General features: G+C 32.6%; 4 protein-coding genes across 9 annotated transcripts in view; 1 reads left to right on the top strand and 3 right to left on the bottom strand.

The window, feature by feature from the left end:
- Positions 1-13446, bottom strand: part of LOC139778867 (neuronal calcium sensor 2) — a 150600-nt gene extending 137154 nt beyond the window's left edge. For all 3 annotated transcript variants that reach the window (XM_071716993.1, XM_071716995.1, XM_071716996.1), the window contains exon 1: positions 12988-13446. The gene's annotated coding sequence lies outside the window, so the exon portion shown is untranslated. The remainder of the gene's footprint in view (positions 1-12987) is intronic.
- Nca (neurocalcin homolog) overlaps positions 1-14128 on the bottom strand; it is a 162323-nt gene extending 148195 nt beyond the window's left edge. The window contains exon 1 of one of the 3 annotated variants that reach the window (XM_071716982.1): positions 13996-14128. The gene's annotated coding sequence lies outside the window, so the exon portion shown is untranslated. Of the gene's footprint in view, positions 1-13452; positions 13600-13630; positions 13908-13995 lie in introns of those variants that run through there. The other 2 variants (XM_071716985.1, XM_071716984.1) reach the window with 2 other exon arrangements.
- Positions 14129-14548: 420 nt separating this feature from the next.
- Positions 14549-18104, bottom strand: Myd88 (myeloid differentiation primary response protein MyD88). 2 transcript variants are annotated; one of them, XM_071716980.1, is made up of 7 exons: positions 17543-18104; positions 17252-17448; positions 17027-17119; positions 16772-16899; positions 16501-16669; positions 16253-16418; positions 14549-16173 (listed from the first exon to the last, which is right to left on the bottom strand). In XM_071716980.1, exons 1-7 carry the CDS (start codon positions 17656-17658, stop codon positions 15747-15749), a joined length of 1296 nt encoding a protein of 431 aa, XP_071573081.1. In that variant the 5' UTR covers positions 17659-18104; the 3' UTR covers positions 14549-15746. The 2 variants fall into 2 exon arrangements, with proteins under 2 accessions (XP_071573081.1, XP_071573082.1); XM_071716981.1 differs by having other exon boundaries at positions 14549-16170.
- Positions 18083-21740, top strand: LOC139778863 (uncharacterized). The gene is made up of 10 exons (XM_071716979.1): positions 18083-18194; positions 19090-19261; positions 19391-19461; positions 19553-19680; positions 19881-19977; positions 20124-20176; positions 20248-20564; positions 20654-20901; positions 21016-21135; positions 21247-21740. The coding sequence occupies exons 2-10, from the start codon at positions 19196-19198 to the stop codon at positions 21638-21640; spliced, it is 1494 nt and encodes a 497-aa protein (XP_071573080.1). The 5' UTR covers positions 18083-18194; positions 19090-19195; the 3' UTR covers positions 21641-21740.
- The last annotated feature ends 278 nt before the right edge of the window (positions 21741-22018 follow it).

Here is a 22018-nt window from a genome sequence, read left to right as displayed (position 1 = left end):
GATAATAATTATTACACAAATTGTTATGTTTTAAAGACATTTTCCTAAGCTACTTGTATATACCTATAATTCTGTAGCTATTTTTTAATGCTACAGGAGGATTAAGGACTAGAAAGTGAAGGTAAACTTGCGTATATATATAAACGGATAATCGATTATACGTGAGAAATCTTCGTCATCTATTTTATTATAAAGAAATAACAAACAGAACTTAAGAGCAAGATAAACATTGCGTGGGCTGTAAGATTTGTCACATGAGAGAATTTCTCTTCGATTTGAAACTTTTAGAACTTCAGAAAAAATCAGAATAAATCACGATTTCATTTATAGTTCTGCATCAAATACAAAAATATTTATGTAATATGTAAATTTTATACACGATTTTATGTTTTCACGATGAAAAAAAGATTATTTTGTTTCAGTTATTCAAAATTTATGTAGGTACTTAAGATTACATTTAAAAAAAAATCAGTATCAGATTCTACAAATTAATGTTATTTTTTTACACAAAGAAATATAAATGAAAGTAATCATTTTCTTTTTTCTAGTGTTAGATCTTTTTTAAATATAAATATCAAGATTTGCAATGCCAAAAATATCGTGTAAAGTAATGATCATGCAAAAGAGAATTTCTATTAATTGTAAAACGTTACAAGTTTTTTAGATATGATGTATCGGATTGTATCTATATCTTGTACGATTGTATCCATATCTTGTACCTAAATCAAATTGGAAGAAAGAAAACGATGTGAGAGAGATTTACAAAGGGTGTGTGCGGCATTCTGGAAACCTATAGCTCGCAGTAACGGAAATTGAAACGATTTAGGGACCTATATTATCTGCATGAAAGGTAGGATAAGCTTTGTCTTCCCGCACATAATCGTTTTTCCATTGAGGGAAAAGGTCAAAGTGTAGGATACAAATGATCGTAAAAATATCCCTGTGTTCTTTCTTCGATAAGGTGTCGAACGCGCTTAATGTTGCGATCGCAAATAGAGAAGGTACCTCGTGAAAAATATAATTTAATCTGAGTGTCTATAATATTCGCTCTCGTAAAAAAAAATATCTTTTTCCATAGATATTGTAAAGAATTATTTATTTTTTCAACTCCGTTAGGTTATATAAATGCCTCGATAAGAATCTTTTTATGAATATAGAATTTAGAATGTACTCCTTGTATATATGCCATGCCATTTTAATTAGCACCGCGTGTGATCACTGATTCAACCATCAGTTATATCGAGAAATTCCTAATAATCTTTAATTCATCTCCTTTTTAGTAAGCTCAAGCTCTTTTTAATAATTCAATATAAATATTGCTGTATTGAATAAAACTAATAATGAGTAAACAATCTAACTGAATAACTATATATAAAGTTTAATAAATATCATCTAAAATAATTTTTAATGATAAATATAGCAACGTATCTCAACAGCATTTCTAAAGATTTAACATTAATCTATTACTCACAAATGAAATATTTCTTAAACTGTATACCATGTATAAGATATATATCAGTAAATATCACAAATTGAATTTAAAAAACTTAAAAGTAAACCATGAGTGAATATTGAAACACAAAGTAATTAGAAACTATAAGGCCTATATAGTTAAATAAAATGTTACTTTTTCATTGTAATATTCTCATCTAAATTTGCTAAAAGATAATATCTATCTTTTAATTAACTCGTTTACTCGTTACATTCCTTTAGTTTTTTTTTAATTTGAAAGAAAAAACTTGAATTCATCTCTATATCCATTATTGATGTATTTTATATACAATATTTACATAGTCTATCAAATGCGTGTCAAGGATGTAATAGATACGTAGATTATCAGACAGCGGTCTGCTTTGTCAAAGTGGCTTTCCAGCCTTAACATGCTGATGGAGACAAATTAAAGTCCGAAACCGCGAGCTCTTAATTAAAATGTTACTTCCATCTTATTCGCGTCGCAGTTCTCAAGCTAATAAGAACGAACAGGTTCTCTTATCCTCCGGTGAGGCATGGTCTCCAACGTCTCCTTGGTAGACCATCCGTGACGAAAAGTAGCCTTGACTTTTCATCGCAGCGTTGCCTCTTTTTCTGTATCTTCTTTCTCCGTATCCCTGGCATGTTTCTCGCAATGTGTCGCTAATATGTAAGATACATATGACACCTTACGTGTGTGCACAATCTTCTTGATTAACCAGTATCTCGGATACATTATCTATAATTGCAATTACTATCAACAGAGGTCTGTGTAAAAAAAATTGCCTTATCGAGCCGCATCAATGATTACAGACAAATTACTATTATCGAAGATAACTCATGGAGATATAAATATTGCGATTTACTACGATAGAATAGTCAATATAATTAAATAGTATTAATCTCCGTATTAATTTAGCTATTTGCAGCATATTAAGCTACGCAATCAAATCACACTTCCTTAGGCACGTCTGTGTAATTCGCATTTGCGTCATGTTTTTACACGGTGTTTATCTCTTTCAATTCATTTCAAACATTATTCAATGTGTCAAAGATCATTTCTCAAGATCTGGACATCGCTCGTAATGCGTTTCTGGAGATTAGCATGCATATCATTAATCAACTTGTTTTAGCTTCTCCATTGAAACTATTTGATATTTTGTAGTATGCTGACCTTCGAGCGATAAAATCGTTTTTTCACCATTTTTGTGTTATTTATTCTTGTCAACTCGTACGTCACAAACTTACTTTTACAATTGTCCTTATTGCGACTTAATTGAACAAATAATAAATAATTAAAAAAAAATACATATTTAATAAATTAAACTTATAACCGCGCGTATTTATGAGTGGCAAACTTTCGTATCAAATAATACAGGAAAAACTAATCATGGATCAGTATTGACAAAAAAATCAATATTGCGATTTATCTCATACTGAGGGGACACAATAGTCGTGCGAAAGAAAAGACCAAGGTTACCTTTTTTTTCCCCATCAAACTTTTCAGATCAATCGCGAGAGAGAACACGATATCTTTAAAGAAAACCGATCGATATTCCCGTCTGATCACGCAGCGTTTACCAGGAGGATCGATATTTAATGCAACGAAGATTGAAGATATTTTGCATACGGCTAATATTTTGACTACATTCTGCTCCAACGCGAGGAAATTTGAAGGAAAATGGGATCAAACGTTACTCTTCGGGATCAGTATCGGGTGCCGATGTGTGAACAGTCGATAGCTGCGTAGCGTATATACGGACGTATATTGAGAGACGTAGGTATAAGCTATCTCTCTACATATAATCTATGTAGAAACGCTCAGCATTTTTTATGAAAACAATAAACAGTCCAGGTAAACAATATACTATAATACTTTCTCGATCAATTTTTTATTCGATAAACTAAAATATAATTTATTTAATTGCGCTGTAAACTATCTTTACGTTATTATTCTATTGCGCGTTTTTTAAATTATTTTGTAAAGACGTCCAGTTGATTTTAAAGCCAATAATAATAATAATTAATACTCCTGCTCTTTTATTCAAGATATTTATGGTTAAACTAATATATGAATATTTATTCATGCAAGATAACGTAAATAACATTTATGTAGATCGCGAATTATCATACAAGATATCTCGTAATTGTTGTTATAATCAAGAAGCTGATGGATCTATGCGATAAGATACAGGAATCGAGTTTCTCAAAAACGGAGCATTATGTGAAAAAAACTTATATTATATTTTAAATTCAACAAAAAATCTATTTTCTCTAATATCTTAAACTTATTTTTTCACATAGAATCAATACCTTCCCGATTCATCGTATCACGGCAGATGCAGAATGTTTTGAATAATGATTATATAGATAATATGCAAAAATTCATGTGAAACTTTATGACTTTATGACTTTATGACGCGTTCTTAAAATTCATTAAAGAAGGATTTTAAAGGTTCGATCACTATAACTCTTATACTTCGTGTAATGAAAAAACTCCTCTTCGTGAGTTTCGATTTTTATTAAAAATATAATATATTGAGTAATAAAAGAAAGCTATTCCCATGCAAATTTTCTTTCGCATCCGGTTAAGCATGGTTACGCTCTCATTTGGCAACTAACGCGTTAATCTACGGCACAATTTTGGCAAGCCAATCGAAGCAAGAAATCGAAGCGTAGGGTGGAACGGTGCCAAAATAGTTTGATCCACCGATTCCGGATGAAGGGATTGTGTAACCGACAACCCTCGGCGCAATATATTCGCCGCCTCGGATCGTTACCATCTTTGCATATTACCATCGCCTCTGTAATCCCCGGCATTGGCGGCCAAGCGAGAGCTGCAACGGTATTCCCACGAACGACTCGGGCGCGATCATAAAAAGTACAGTAATATCTAAATACCTCGGGGATATAAAAGTCGATAGCTCTCTCGTGACTATAATTGAAGATTTTCTATGCTTGTGAACGCGACTTGGATTCAACGAGTAATGGTTTTTTTTCTACTTTTATTATTTTCTAAAATTACGATCTTCAAAAGACCATATTGATATAAAAAATTAATACTTTATTAACCCTTAAGCTGCATACGTGGGTCTACGGTATTTGAGCCGAAGTGATATCTGCTCGAAACTGTAAAACTTGCAAGCCTGTCAGAAGATATTAAATAAACGATGTTTATCAAAATGACTATAAAATCGTCAACTACAATGTAGACAGATGTTTCATGAATTTTAAAAAATTTTTTTAAATACTTTAAGGTAGGGAAAAATAGCGTTAAACGTGACAGACCCACGTATGCACTTAGAAGGTACCGAAAAAACGTATGTACTTTAAGGGTTAACACGCTGGATTCATTTAACTCTTTATTCTTGATCGGATTAGTTATATGCAAAGGTTGTAAGAGTTTCTGCGAAAAAAATCAGTTCTTGATGGAAGAACAGCAATTTCATAGAAGAAATTCCAATTATTCAAAAGTTTCAATTTTATACCCTTTTTTCTTCTCTATATTAAATATACAAATATTATAATGCTACCTCTTATTTATTGTTTCAATCCACTAATAATCATCCCAAACATCATTAAAATATCGAAAGATTATCCAAATAACTCAAGCTCGGTTACTTAATTTACAATTAGAACCGTTTCCGTTCTACGTAATTTAACAATATTAGAAGAGGACAAAAGTTGAACAAATTGATTTCCGAATAGTTTGAAAATCAATTCAAAGTTTCGACAGTCATCGAAATACCGATATCGAATTGCAATTAGTATTCATTTATTTTACAAGGAAACTCTATTTGACATCTGATATATAACGTCTGTAAATAAACTTTGTTGGCATAAATATATACGAAAATAATCTGCAATGTATTGATCCATAGCAATAAAGAAGCCAACAATTGACGCAAGATACATTTCAATAAATTTTTCGGTACTTTACAATATTGAAAATTAAATTTAACAAAAATATACAATTATTGGTATAGATATACTATTTCAATTTTTGATATCTGAAATAAACTAGGTGTCTAAACTTAGAAACGCGTGCGTGTGAAGAATTGTCTGCAGGTTATTCTTGAAGGGATTAACGCGGTATTAAAAATCGCCTAATAAGCGCTGCAGCATAAATGAGAAGAAAGTGCCTCGGCCGTGATGATATCAATACACCCATAAAAAGAAGAGAATAAAGTTTTGAAGAAAAGAATAAAATTCGCGTGTTACATGAAAATTTATATCATTCGATTACTAAAACTACGACGGCGAATTTTTCGGTGCCAAAACCGGTGTGCGATTACATCCAAGAACGTAGGCCGCTCGACGAAATCATATTTCATTTTCTGCATTTGGCAGTGAGACGTGGATAAACTCGCTCCTTTTGGCAATTCCTTGGCCATAAAGGTCACGTCAAAAAGAAGGATTATCGCCGAACGCGTGATATATAGTCACGTATATAGATTTTAATTATACAAATATTTCATTACCAACGTAACAGATTACAATCAAACTTCGTTAAACTATGCCAGAGTACATCAAGTTACGCCTGATGTGCATGAATACAATAGAATACATTAGAGGATGATACAATGCGGCAATAATTCGCCAGGCAATGAATACCAGACACGTCAGAACCACATCTCGTTGGAACAGAGTTTACTAAAGTATGCCAGCACAGTTTTATAAGCAAAAACCGTTTCAGGTAAAATATTTCTTTAATACTTTTACAACATTTTTCCTATCGTATTAGCATTTTTTCGATATCTTTATGAAGATGTAAGTGAACATATAATATTTAATAAGTGTAAAAATACCAGAGAAAACAAATAAATAATGAATTCTCAAATATACAATGTGCCACTTCTGTGGCTCAGGAAAACTGATAAAACAAGTAAAATAAAATCCTGAAAATATATCAAAATCTTCCTAATAAAGTCGTAAATTTCTCTGCCGGGAAGACATAATTCGGCATGACTATTAGTCAATTTGGAGTGCAGAAATGAAACATTTGTATTTTACGATAATATCCAGTAGTAAATTTGAAGATACGAAAGAGAGACAAACGTAATCTATTGCGGTACATTACGTTCTCATGCACATCGCGAGCGCGCGTATATACGTGGAAATATATGGAGAAATGGAGAATTATTGTTCAGACACTCGAAGATACTTCGAGGGAAAAATATATCTTAATAAATTGTGCCCCACGAAATATGAGCAACATTCCCAGTGTTATTCCCTATTCACATTCCCAACTGCACCACACGCGATATAACGTTAACACGATAACAGTGCCACGACCATGAAAGTGTAGGAAAGAACTGTTTGCTCGAGATTAGGTGCGAACATCCATTATGGTGTAAATTTCATACCTGACCTAATTAAAAACTGTTGTCACACGATCGTTTCGGCACGAGATTATGAAGAAAGAAAAATTGCTTTCAAGAGAAATAAAACTTTATAACAAATTTAGCTAACAATAAGACTAAGATTTGTAGATAACACTTTAATTTATCTCCTCAGACGCATATTTTTAATATGTTAAATGATACTTCTCGTTATCTCATTATTTATGTCTCTCATAGAAATTATTCCAAAAACATAATCAATTCATTAAGGCTCAGTTTCACCAACGTCGATTAACTGTAACCTTCAATTAAACTCACTCTTCGTCTCTTTCTAAGGGGAACAGTTAGACGTTGGTGAAAATGGACCTAAATCCAATAATATCCTAATAATACTCAGTTTAACAACAAGGATAAATTAAACATTAGATATTCAGCTTCTGTATAATAAAAAACTATTTTTACATATCTATTTACATATCTACTCGCCGACTGATCATTTCCATTCCGTCATACCGATGTGTCAATCGTGAAAAATAAAGTTCCAATTATTTGCAGTGAACGTAAGACTACATAATTAAGTCTAATCGGATATTATATCATTCTTAAAGCGCAGCATGACAAATTGCATAGAAAATGAAGATAAATGAAGAACAGCAGCTGTCGAATGCGAAGACTGACACATATTGTTAACTTTGATGCACATTTAAGCCGATAAATAAGATGAAAATACACCTAATTTGAAGTGCAAATATTAAGAAGTAAGAAATTTACTTTTCATGAATCAACAGCATGTTGAAATTCGCGTGTCTCTAGTACATTTACACTACGAAATTGTTCTCGAAGTGGTATCGGTAAACTTTCGTACCATTTGCTATCGCGTGCAATAACGTTTATGTGTGTATATACGCTAACTTGTCATTTCATAAGTTTGAAGACAAACAGATGTTCGAAAACTTTACTTTTCTCTTCTTCACTTCTTTTAGCCGAATAGCATATAACTTTTGTTTCATATAATATATATAATAATCAACTAATGTAAAACTTACACATATAACTAGTCCTATAACGCGAGATATGTTCCGTCGAAACACTATGTACATTTATGTGTAGAAAGAAATGTAAAAACATAAAGTTAAAGTAGGCTACGGAGATATTCTTTCCCTTGCGATACACTGTCAGAGTAATACAAAATGAATCAAAAAAGATACATCGTCGATATCGTATTCTGGTAATAATTCAATACAATTTGAAAATAGTACGCCGAGACTGGCGTGTGTATGCCTATATGTTGAGCGAAAAATAGCCCTCCTGTGTCGAATATAATCCATTTTTAACTGATCGACAGCAAAAGCGCGAAATACAGAATACAATTATAGGAATGCAATAAAAAAGTTGTTAGAAATTCGAGCTCGCTCCTTGAGTATTCATTGAGTTTCACGTTCAGTAGTCACTCGTAATACGACAATTCACGAAATTATACATTTCAAACTTGATTACATTCTCTTTTTTCACTAGCTCTCGTGGAAATTAAATTTCGCCCACGTTGTTTTCTTTCAATACGACAATTTCCTGGACGAATAATCGAGTCGTTTCTACAATATTTTTTGATAAAACGCACGACACTTCGATATAAAATTAACGTTTTATGCCCGAAATAAAGTATACTTGAATAACGTTATTCCTATCGTTAGCAAATCGAGTTCAAAAAATACTCGATTCTTATTCGGTAATTTACAAATATGCAATCGCGTGTGAAAATGTTTCTCGCAATATTACACGCATGTTGTGGTAACATTTAAAAATAATGAGATACATCTCATTATTTATATGTTAATTAAAAAGTCGTAACAATGAACTAAAAAATAATTGGTATATATGCAGAATGCCTACTCACTACTATATGTTGTAAAATAAATAGTTACAATTAATTCACATACGAATGTCACGTAAAAACTTAACTTCATAAAGTAACTTCTTATATATATTATATAGGTACCAAACGTACGTTTGGTGTTCTAATTTTACTTCTGCATCTTTGCACGATGTGCAACCAATTATACAGTCTTGCCAACGAGCAAACAGAGATAAAGTGAAAAAAATTGTGAGCTCATTGTTGCGCAGTTTCGTGTTGTTGAATTTTCTACAAGTAAGTTCGATTAATCAAGAATTGATACATTTATTGTCGCGTGACCGCAAATAAATAATTCATTCATGATAACGCCTAGGTAAGCGCCTTATGAAATTTCTCAGATCATGAGATACAAGTTATTTACAAAATTCTATAACGTTTTCGTAGTCTAGTCGTCAGATCTGTTATTCTGTTTACACTTGGCAAGATTTATTAGTAAACCGGATTTAGTGAGCAGCTGTGCATATAGTCTCTGTATAATACACACGCGAGAAAATAACGTGCCAGAATTACATTCGACCCATTCTTGTGCTGGTTACTATAGTAAAACAGGTTAAATGTTGTGACATTTAATTAAATGTAAGAATCAGATTTTTTTTAGTCTGCGCTAATACCTTTATTTTATTATACTGAATTTATTACGATTTAAAGCAAAAATAATCTATACTCAAAATATTAAGCTCAAAGTATCTAATATAAATATCTAACAGACAATTTACTAAAAAATTAAGTTATTAATCTATATATATAAACTAAAATGTCTGCTTGTACACTGAGAAAAAAATGTTCTGGATTTTAGTAAATATTAGTTTGCATACAACTGTGACTCCATTTATTAAAATATAGAAAATTTTCCTTTTTATTAGTATATTTTTTTCTCAGTGAATACACATATACTAATAAAAAGGAAAATTTTCTTTATTTTAGTAAATGGAATCACAGTTGTATGCAAACTAATATTTACTAAAATCCAGAACATTTTTTTCTTAGTGTAATATTCTCTGTTAACTCCTAAACCCTTTGACCGATCTGGACCAAATTTTGCACAGTTACTCTCTAGATCCCTGCGGAAAATATAAGCTACCGTGAAAGCTGGACACCCTATCCCCTCTGATTTCATCCCCTTGATACTTTGTGGTAATCCCGGGCAACAGTACGCCGCGCCGGGTAGTTTAAGCTAGTTATCTATAAATCTACTTTTGGTAATTAAAGCACCACAATCAAATCTTCCAATGTTTTCAAAAAGGAATAATTGATTCTAAATTTCTCGAGTAATTTATAGTTAAGAAAACAACAACTTCTAAATATACCCCAAATTGTCACGAGCAAATAATTTTGAAAATAGCACCTGCTTATGTCCGATTATATTAATTATATAAATTATTATTTTGTATGTATAAATAATGTGTCATCCAACAGATTCGAAATTTAAACGCAATTTATATGTATTTATATACATATAGTTTGATGTTAAAAACCGCGATTAAGAATTTCTTCGCAATATGTATGTGTTATAATCTCGCATCGATATACGATACGAGCTTTGAAAATGTCGCGTAATTGTAACTTTATATCACAAACATACTTGAAATAAAAATTCTAGATATCATGTTCAAGGATTGTGATAAAATGCGGTGGGATGAAGTACGCGTAATCAAGCGCGTGTCATGAAATCATATCTGTTTCTATGTAAATACGTCAAGAGTAACCGGAAGCGATTATGACTATCGCTCTGGTAACTAGAGTGGTATTTCCGCTACGCAAAATGTAATTAACAATTTCTATAAACAACGCGTAATTAAATACCGAAATATTTTCAAATGTCTTCAAATCTATAATGTGAAGAAAATTTATTCTAAAAGACATGATTTCTTTACGCAGGATATGTTAAAGAATAGAATTCAGAATTTCGGAAGTAGATATAGTACTCATCAAACTGAGTAAAAACCATCTAATAAAATAGATTGCAAAATTAATCATATCAATGATTTAAACAATTTTCAGTTTTAAAACAATCAACTTCACATTTTTGCATAAAATCATACGTTTTCTTTTGTATAAATCTTCTCACTAATGAAAATGAGTTGACATGAAAATATTAAAGTAACATCATCGAAAAGTAATTACTTTATAAACACATTTTTATATGTATTTCATATATAGGAATATTTCGTGAAGATATGTGAAATATCTTACGTAAAATATTCGCTTTTTAATTATTTTAATACTTTTATACATGCGAAATAATTTAAAAAACCCATATATCTAACAAGAAACTTTTATTAATATCCGCAACTTTTATCTATAATTAATTTTTCAACTTGAATAAGTAACTTTTACTCAATTTGGTGATTACTAAATGCCTTAATTACTTGCTCTCTAAATCCTGAACCCTTTCCTTAATATCCCGTATACATAAAGAACATGATAATATTCGTAATTCGCGATTGTGAGATCAATGTAATTTAACTAATTAAATTTATAACTTATTACATTCAATTTCAAGTTACAAAAATTATTATCACAAAAGATACACATCGAAAAAATCAAGTAAAATATATTTCCATATTTGTCATATTTAACATAACCTTTATGTAAAGAAATGTAATTAATACATACAGGAATAATTATTATCAAAGGGAAACATATATATAACAATTATAAAATATTCGTATGCAATTTCATGACAATAAGTTAATAAATTAATGACCGACAAATTATAACACGTGATCGTAAGACAAAAATCTGCAAAATAAATTGAAGCAAGTTTCGCAGTTATATTTTTATATGTAAAAAAAGAGTAGACTTTTTTCATCATTTACCTTTCACGTGTTGTAAGAACTCGATAACAGTATACAGGAGACTTTCGTATAAATAAGCCTCTCATAAACAGTGAGTTGAACTTGATTAATCGAAAAGGATTCCGAAGCGAAACCCAAGACTGATAGAACAGAGTATAGAATCTTGGATCAGAGGAACGGAATTAAACTCGACGCAATACAATTCGGAATAATGCTCGGAATGGGGCAGAATCCAATATGAATGTTGAATGAAAATACGATAGCGACTCTTTGGAATAAGCCGTTCATTACTCACGTTCACCGCGGCATCTTAGCATAATTGTACGTCTGCGATATTTCAACGATGCCGAAATAAACAAGATTAATGACTGAGCACGCAATCGCGAAATGAGAATTGATAATGTTCGACGTAATTAGAAACAATATTAAAATTCAAAGTAACAATTCTTTACAAGGTAGCATTTCTAGCATTCCTGAAATTCCTAACGTGTTTGCCATTATCGAACGTAACTACAGAACGCAACTCACTGAGACGTTCGAGAAAAGTCAAAATAACAAAATCTTTCAAAGTATTTTTTTACAAATTGTAGGCTGACTGAGAATGCGGATTAATCGTGACCAATATTCTTCATTTTAAATACATAGGTTAAGTACATGACGTATCTTTAGAACAAATATAAGTTTATATCTCTCACGCAGCTGCTTTATAATTTTTTTTATTTTAATTTTATCTTCCCTTTCCTCATCAATTACTACTATATGCACGTAAAAAAAATTAAATGTTATGTAATAATTAATATCAATATATATTTATCATGCTATACTCAAATGTACTGTAAATAATAAAGAGAATTCTAGATTTTTGTACACAGGTATAGGTATTACAGACTGTTTTAATCGCAGAGACACAGTCAATTCTGTATCGTATACTGTTGAATAATTCACATATGATTTTTAATAAGATCGCGTTCTAGTGAACGCATATTTTCTTCTCCCGGCGAAATTGAAATTCTATAATCTAAACGCACATATTACGCGTTACCAGTTTGGAGTAATCCAAAATCAAAACATCTTCATCATTATTTGTATGACAAACTGTTGTCGATTAACAATTATTTTAAAGAGATTTAAAACATACTTGGAAAAGTTTAGTATATACATTTTATGAGACAACAAGCGTATTCCAACGTGTTTTTACAAAGAAATTAACTCTTTGAAATCCAACATAATAACGTTCGATACTTATAAATATAAAGTTCGCTATCAGTATATTATATCTCTGCCATTATTACGTTAATTACTGGAAAATAATACACGGAATGAACGAAGTCATAAATCCTGAGAGACAAGAGGTAAATCTCTGCAATCAAGGGGCGATATCGAGGCGCGTTTCGCGGCCGTCTGTGTCGCGGGAACACTCGGTGCTCCGAAAGTAAGCCGGCAAAAAGGATGATCGTAGACTCACCGAACGTTGCCAGGTCCGTGGGTCATGATGCTCGCGGGTATCTGCGACGTGGTCCCGGCGTGACCGCACATCTGATGTCAGCGATGCACACCGTCGTCATCGCGAGGCGGAAGGCAGGCGGAAGGCAGGCGGAAGACGGCACCGTGGAAGACCACCAGCGGCGCGAACGGATTCTTGACGCCCAAACACGCACCCACGCACTTACGCACGCATGCATACGCGGTGACAGGTCGACCGCGCCGGCACATGACAGCCTGACAGGAGCGAGAGACACGTAGGAAAAAGCCGGGGTGGGGAAGGGGGAAGGGGGAAGGAAAGCGAGGACAGGCGTGAGCGACATTTCCAAAACAAATTCGTACATTCACGCGCCAACCCAGTCACGCACAACACGCATGCAAACAACGCACACGGATGTAGAGAAAGAGAGAGAGGGAGAGAGATAGAAAGATGCATACACGCACGCACCTACGGAGGAGTACACCCGACTCCAATCGCACACCTGACGCGAAAACGATGCTTTCGCGACGTGAGGGGGGAGGCTCCGAACAGAAAGAGAGAAAGCGAAAGGGAGAGACGAGCGATTGCGGGACGATCGACGCGACTGACAGAGAGAAAGATACGCGCACATTCGTCGAAAACGTACACAATGCGGGCCCGGACTCCGGACGCGGCGCGACGCGGCGTCCGCGCGCGTTATTACGAAGGACGGGAACTCGTCGCCGGAGCCGGAACCGGAGCTTCGTTGCTCCACGAGCCGCGGTCCACGCGACGGCGGTGACATCGGTGACGTCGGTCGAGGAACGGTTCCTCGCGCGGAACGGCGGAACCGCGCGCTCGCGGGACAGCGGACAGCGCGCGGGGAGCGGGGGCGGGGGCGGGGGGACAAAACGCGCGCGCGATCGTCCTCGCGAGGGCGGCCCGTGACTCGCGGGGGAGCTAATTCCGTGACGCGCGCCGGTCGATCGGCCGCGTTCGGCGGCCGGCGCGTTTACGCGTCGCCCTACTAACCTATGCGTCGCACGTCGGCCGATCGTCGCGGTTGCCTGCTCAGCGAGTTCAAAACATTTCCGCGACACTGACTTGTGCGGCTAACACGACGGCTGCCATATTGGTATCCCATTCCACGATCGCCACCGATCAGGCGCGTACGGGAGCGACGCCACGCGGGAGTTCGCGCGACCGCGCCGACATCTCGTGACGTCACTCGCAAGCCGGAACTCGATATTGCTGATGACCAATAGCGGGCTATCGCGCAAATTTTGTTAAATTATGTAATCGACGGATAGTAATGGTACAAGAATCCATCGGACGATAAGCTGAATTCTGTTTTTCAAACGTTATCATCTTTTTATGTTCGATTGATAAAGTAAACATATGTATACATTGTATACTGTAATGTTTAAGGTGTCACGTAAACAATGTAATTTATGTATCATCGAACATTTATATTTTGTCAGAAATATCGAAAATTTATGTTTTATTTCCAATTGTCAGTTACTATTATTTATAAGTTTGCGCACAATTTTTAGCAGACCACGAATAATTAACTTAACAGGTCAGATCAGCGTAAATAATATTTCTATATTAGTATCATGTATCTTTTATATCACTGTACAGTTAATTAATAAAAAAAGTAAATTATAACTGAAATGCATGTAATTTATCCTAGTCTAAAACTATAATATCTATTTTTAGTGAATCATTGGTTTACAGAAAATGGATGATACACACTGTGACTGTATGCAGTGTATGCTGTACAGTAGTGTACAGAAAAGATTTTAGATGAATTTTTAATCAGAATAACACATCCAAATTTATCACACGTAGCTGTTTCTAAATGTTCCTCCACAAACTCTATACATTCGATATCGAAAAGATTTTTTGAAAGTAATTATTTTATAAATTATTTATACCTTTTATACCTTTTATAGATTCGAATATCTTGAAAGTGTCAATCCTTGCCAAAATATTACGAAATTATTATAAAACATAAATAAGATTTCGTGGTTGTAGAGCGAGATAATTGATGTGCTTGATATTAGGGAGCTTTCCAGTAAGCGACACAAGTATCGTTTTTTCTTTTTTGGCAATGAGTAACAAAGATAAAACGATACTTGTGTCGACTTTTGTCGCTTGCTTGATAATATCGCTTGCATAATATCTTAATAATGTAATTGTTTTCTATTACAATATATTGAATTTATATTTGATACTGAATCGAATTTTCTAATCAGGCTACATTTCATACATTATACTTAATTAAAAAACGATTTAAAAAATATATCATATGTTCTTCAAATGCAATAATATTATACTAAATGGAAATGTATATCATAATATATTAACATTAATTAATTATATATATAATATATAAAATTAATTAATCTCATATTGCACAATGTATATATATATAAAACATTATATTACAATTTATATATATAAATTCTTATAATTCTTATATATATATATATAAGACTAAAATTTCGCAGATAACTCCAATATTATAATATCATATTTAGGTCGATAATCTCGGAAAGATAGCATATAATGCATTTATATCATTTGTCACTAATAAACTATTCTTAACTTCATCACCTTCTAGAGTAACATGTGCGACTGTCGTATAAAACTCATTTTTGTACATATCTTCCTAAATTTATTGTATCGTAAACGTTTAAACATACTTCCTCCTTCTGTAGACATAAAAATATATAAAACAAAATTTCATATACAACCCTTTGTGCAAATAAAGATTGTCATTAGACCTTTAAAGCAACTCTTTTCTTTGTGAATTTGCTAAATAAATTTTTCTTTTTGTTCTTGTATGTATGAGTATCTGATAAATCTAAACTGTCTAAATTATCTATCGATGGCAGATTTTGTACAATTGTCTCTGTAGTTAACTGATTATTTTGCTTTGTTTGCTTCGTCTTCCAATTTGAAGTAATTTTTTCCCATCGAAATAACGTCTTGTTCTTTTTACTATTGACATTTAAAGTTTTTATATTATTTGCTTTCGCGATAGTTTCACTTTTATAATTTTCACTCTTCTGTCGTGGATATTTTAATGCTTCATTTGCTTCTTCAGTAATGTGCGGTATATCACTGTATTTATCGGATAAAATTTTCTTTACTTCTGTAGTTTTTTCTTGTGTTGTACTGCTATTTCCTATTTTAGTTAAACTGCTGCGGAATTAATACTTATATCAATTGCATCCTTAAAAAATAATTTATTACATATCAAATTGAACAAGTGTTACGTTACCTTGTGGCAATAGAATTTGGAACTTGTATAGAATCACGTAATTTGCCCCAAAAATCATACCCCGATAATCCTTTATGGTTATAATCCAATTTATATATATATTTCAGTTGAACTGGCAATTCACAGCTTTTGTATATACATGGTATAATTTTTCTCTGTCGTTTTTCTAAAGAAAAATATGGTTTCTTTTAGACTACAGCACTTAGAATACCATTGCATTTCAAAAGAGATATAATATGAAAACATACCGATACTTAAGGCTGTAGTATAGTTCAAGAAAAACTTGTTTGCTGAGCTTTTCAGAAAGCTCGGTGACACTATAATGAGCAATCTATTACATCGGTCGGATATTAACTTCATTACTGCTTCATGCTCGAATTGTACACCAGCGACTAAATCTCGATCCTTCAAACACAGCTGAAAGCAATAAACGCAGTTTAATTTACCCGACTTTTGTAAAAAGGAGTTGTATATTACATAAATTACATTTATTTGCGAAATTATATTTATTTACGATACCTTCAACTTGAACTGTGTCTCAAGTTTCTCTACCATTTCCTTCGCAAAATCAATATCCTCTTCTGCGTACAGAAGGAATGCATCATAATATTGTGTTTCTAAACCTTGTTGTAATCTATGAATATCACCTATAGGAAACACACAAACAAATGCCACGTTGTCACAAACAATTATGCATCTGATACAAATAAATTTGTATTGCACAAAGTACTCCAAAATTAAAGTGTTATCGACTATGAATCATTCATGACAAACCTAATGTAAGTATTTCCTTATCACATTCGTCTATTGGATCTGCTGACACTTGCGCTCTTTGCTGATGCTCCAAATACCTCTCAGCATCACTTTCTGTATCAATAAATCATCAGCTGATAATTGTGATTACGGAAGATTTTTACATTTACATTACTTTTATATATTTTTTATCAAACTATGAATATCAAATACAAGTTGTTCTTTTCTTCATAAGCGGATACGTACGGAACAAAGCTTCAGTATCGTCAATAATATCCCATCTGTCCATCTGTTCCATAATTGCTTGAAAATTTTTTATCGTGACATCCTTTTTGTTTTTCTCCAACATTGTCAACATGTGCATAGTCGGATCAGAATGTGACACCAGTAGTGACATGACATCCGTGCTGAGCTCCAACAGATGCGCCAGGCCTCTCCAGTCCCTTATAATTTGTTTGTAAATTAGTTATATACGACACATACGACAATTTCAAAGATGCATATTTGTATCAATTAAAGTCGCGAGCTAACGCATACCTTGGCAAGCCGTTGTCGCTTGGTAAAACTTTCATGGGGTTCAGCATAGTTGCGACGGCTTGTCTGCTCGCAACAGTGGCTGCAACAAGCGGCACAGTTGACAAATCGATCGTCATCTTGAATTCCCTTTCTCCTCCCTTTATTTAAACGGATATTGTGATTATCGTGTCGAGACACAGCTGTGCAGCGTGCCTTGTACTATCTCGACGAAACCGTTGTTGTCACGGGCCACGGCCCACGGCTGTAACTATCACAGAAGCGTTGGTCCGCAATGCAGTGTCTCGCGAAGTGCATTTGTCGTAGCAATTTATTATTGCCACGATCGGCTTTCCGACAATCAGTGACAATCACTCGTATACAGTATACACGATTAGCATACAGCGAACGATGTTCACGGATCTCTTTCCTCTCCCAAGATTTTCGTTCACTCGAAACACCTCTATCGTGTTTTTTAGAGGTTATCAGAGGTTACAAACCAGTTCTGCTCCTGGATATTCCGCTGCCCCGCTGGGGAATCCCCAGGAAAAGCAGGCAGCGATGATTTTCAGAGACTCTGCGTGCGATCTCCTCCCCGGAAGTCCGGAACTCCCGGAAGTGACGATTTAAATGTGGATCATGTGACGAGATTGGAGATTTGCTGCTAAATTTAAACGTATGCTCCGACGTTAACGATATTCGTAAACGTATTTTTTTTTCTTATCCTGCTTTCCAGATCTTATTTTATGCGTGTAGCCAATCCCGACGTGTTTAACAATTACAGATATTATACTGTGAATTGGGATGTGCCAAAGTTTTTAGATTCATTGTGATTCCCCTAATTCTGATTAATTTAATTAGCGTTTAAATTCAATCGGCGGAATTGCATGAAGCAAAATTTCTATATAATTTGTTGTCACTGATTGATTTAATTTTTTTCACCTGTTAAGCAACCAAATATTAATAGTAATATATTATATTTATTAATATATTTATTTATTTCTTTATTTTATTTATTATATAATAGTAATATATTGTATATTTATTACTTAATTTTAATAATTACCTTAGATAAACTCAATTTTTCAATAGTCATGACACATTAAAAATGCGTCATGACTATATATATTTTACTTTTCTGAAAAGATTCAACCCCAATATATGTATACATATATGTATATGTTTTATTTACTTATTATTCAATTTAACACACGCACATACACATACAAACTATCACAGTTGTGAGTCACAATATCTTCACACGAATATCTTAGCATGTTCCAGGTATAAAATATTAAACTGTATTGCTCAATCATTCCTGTCATTTTCAGTGATAATTTTAAGATCTTTTAATTTAAAGTTTGTTCCTTAAGTATATATATATAGATTAATATGTAGAGCGTTTAAAATTTGAGCTTAGGAACGTCGTTATAATATGTAAACACACTGTTTAGATCGTGTGGTCCTTTTGATCTTCATAATGTTATTATTAGCATCATAGTACGAAATATTATCTATAGAGCGTATTACCAGTATATTGCTCCAAATGTCAAAGTGTCTATTTTTCGTAGGTACAAGCTCATCATCATCTGTTCTTATTGTCTCTGTGCGAAGATAGCGATTGCATAAGCGTATTACTTTTTTAATACTGCTGGAAATAAATTAATCAGAATCGGAATGTGTGAACGAAGTAAAACTATAAAGCAATGTTATAAAGCTTTACAATATGAGATCAACAAGCAGGTGAATATGTCTACGACTAATATACATAAATATGTTGAGGAATTGTGAGATATAATATCTATAAGACAAGGAGCTTAAAATTTATATATTCCTGTTAAAATGCTTTGTATTTTTTGCGTGTGTTGTCAGGAAGCACTAAAAAAGATATCTACTTTACACTGCGAATTGAAATTTAAAGACACTAATAACTTTTCAGATAGGTGAGTGATTACTTAATCTTAAGTTGAGAGTGATGTCAAAAAATATAACTGTCTCTATTTATGTTGTTTTATTTTCTTGTTACATTTATAGATTCTCGCAGACAACGTCTATAATAGAAAAGAATTTAACTGTTTTCAAATCTGCTTGTGATCATGTAGATATAGTTACTACTATTCTCGATTTTTTGCACACTGTCGGCGTGAGATTGATGTTTAAAGGTGAGTTCGATAAGTGTAAATAATATTCTTGTAATATAACTATATAGCAATATATGGACCGTGATATGAACAATACCTTTTATTTGCTTATTTATTTTCTACATCATTTATATAAAAAATAATAACAATAATGTACGTAAAATAATATACATATTAGATTATTTAACACAGAAATTCCTCTTTTATCTTTTTCTATCTAGATGAATCGTGTACTGTTAATGATATGGTTATAATATATATGATGTATATTGTATGTGACGAACGTGAGATTTCATCATTTTTGCAAGCGGCTCTTCTGTAATCATCCAATAAAAATACATATATACATTATTATTAAATTAAGTTATATTATTAAATTATTTATTAAATATATTAATTAATATTTTTAATTATATTAAAATTGATATTATTACTTATTTTGTAAACATTTTCATATCTTTTAGCAATAATTCAAAGTTGGAATATGCAGATATCTCATATAGAGAGTCACTTTCATGTAAGCACATTCAAAACATAATATAAAAACATATGTTTAATTTTATAACAAATTTTCTAAAATTTATACAGATTGCGTTCATGAGATGATTGTGTTAGAAGATTCAGACTTGTATGCAGTTATTAGCTATTTGAGGATTACACCTTCTTTCCTGTTAAAGATAAACATTTACGTCCAGGATTCAATAAAACAGAAATTTTTATGCCTCATAGAAAAGTATTTTAAACATTTTTATCCAAACTTGGATTTGTCTGATATTTCCGTATTTCATACAAAGAAAGAATTACATTCCTTTCCCACATATTTTGCGAGTCTGGCGAAAATGCATATGGTGTCTATATGGTCAGAAGACATTGCAGCTACAAAAGAATTAGCAACGATATTACGCGTACGTATTACGTAATATAATTTAAATGCTGTAATGCAATTGCCAAATTGTCTAAAGCTTTCCTAAAACAATTTCTGTTTTGACAACAGAGAGATATTACGTTTATAAATGCACACTTCGAGTTTTGCTCCGATATCACGTTTACTTCCAACAAATGGGTGCATTCTACTTTCGATTTTTGTCTTTATTATTCTGCGTGGAAGGATACAGATGAAGGTGAAATAAACGCAAACGAATATACAGGTTCACATTATCTTTTTTATTATGGTGCATGGCAAAAGCCTGTGAAGAATACATATTGGATACATGATGACAATATCTATCCAAATGCAACAAGGTACGAATACTTGCATCTTTCCTGCCTTTCTTTTTAGTTGTGCAATAATTTTTAAAAAAGAAACTTAATAAAAATCAAATACTAATAAATTAGTGTTTAAATACTTCATTATAGGAACGATATTCTGAGATGCGTAGGCTCAGCGTCGAAAGCAGCCGTCAGTTGGAGTTCTTTGCCTACTGTTTCTAGGAAAAAAATATTAGAGGATCTTGCATCTACATTAGAATGCAATGGGTATTAATTTACTAGAAATTTTCATATACTTTTATAGTCTTTTATTTTGAACATTTGTGTTTATCACTTAATAGCACTTTTAACAAATTTTCCTTTTTTTTTCTTTTTCAGCAAATTTCTATTAGCAGAAACAGTATTGAAATGGTTAAAATTATCAAATATTAACAATACATTAAAATATCAAGATGATAGATTAGAGCTAACCAAATTTCATGGATCAAAAAACGTTGTTTCTATTTTTCATCCAGATGAAGTTACATCGTTTGGTTATCTGACATTATCTTTAATGGTTGGCAATTGTGTCATTGTGCTATTTAATGGACATTCGTGTACTTTAGCACCATATTTCAGCATGTTTTCAACAGCTGGGATACCTCCAGGCGTTATAAATTTGTTGTCAAAAAAAGAAATGTTTGGCGTTCTTTGTTTGGATAGAGATTATGAACCGGAAGAAGCATTCAAGCGTTGTACTTCTATAAATCATATTATACTCCCTCTTAAATAATTTTAATACATATTACATGTAATAACATATATTAAATACATGGTTCTCTAAATATTTGTTTATACATGTATATGAGTAAATAAACACATTCATGCATTTATTTCGATGTTATAACTTTAAAATAACAGTTTTCTCTTGTCATTTGTTATCTAATGTTTTTAAATGAAATTCGTCATATAGTAATATCTTATCACATATCCTTACTCTCATATTAAAAAGTTCATTTTTCTTGTGTCCATATCCTCCTTCCTCTGCATCTATCTCCTTATCCCTTTTTCTTATTCTTATTATATTAAGGAGTTTACTTTCATCTCATCATCACATATCTTTTAACTTAATTTAATATATTATTAAAGATTATATAAAAAATAACGTTTA

Source organism: Temnothorax nylanderi, unplaced genomic scaffold (genome assembly GCF_030848795.1).
Source record: "Temnothorax nylanderi isolate EJ_2023f unplaced genomic scaffold, tnyl_v1.0 TNYL_tig0199_pilon, whole genome shotgun sequence".
NCBI classification, from domain to species: Eukaryota; Metazoa; Arthropoda; class Insecta; order Hymenoptera; family Formicidae; genus Temnothorax; species Temnothorax nylanderi.
The sequence above is the reverse complement of the archived record's forward strand: the minus strand, read 5'-3'. Positions and strand labels throughout refer to the sequence as shown.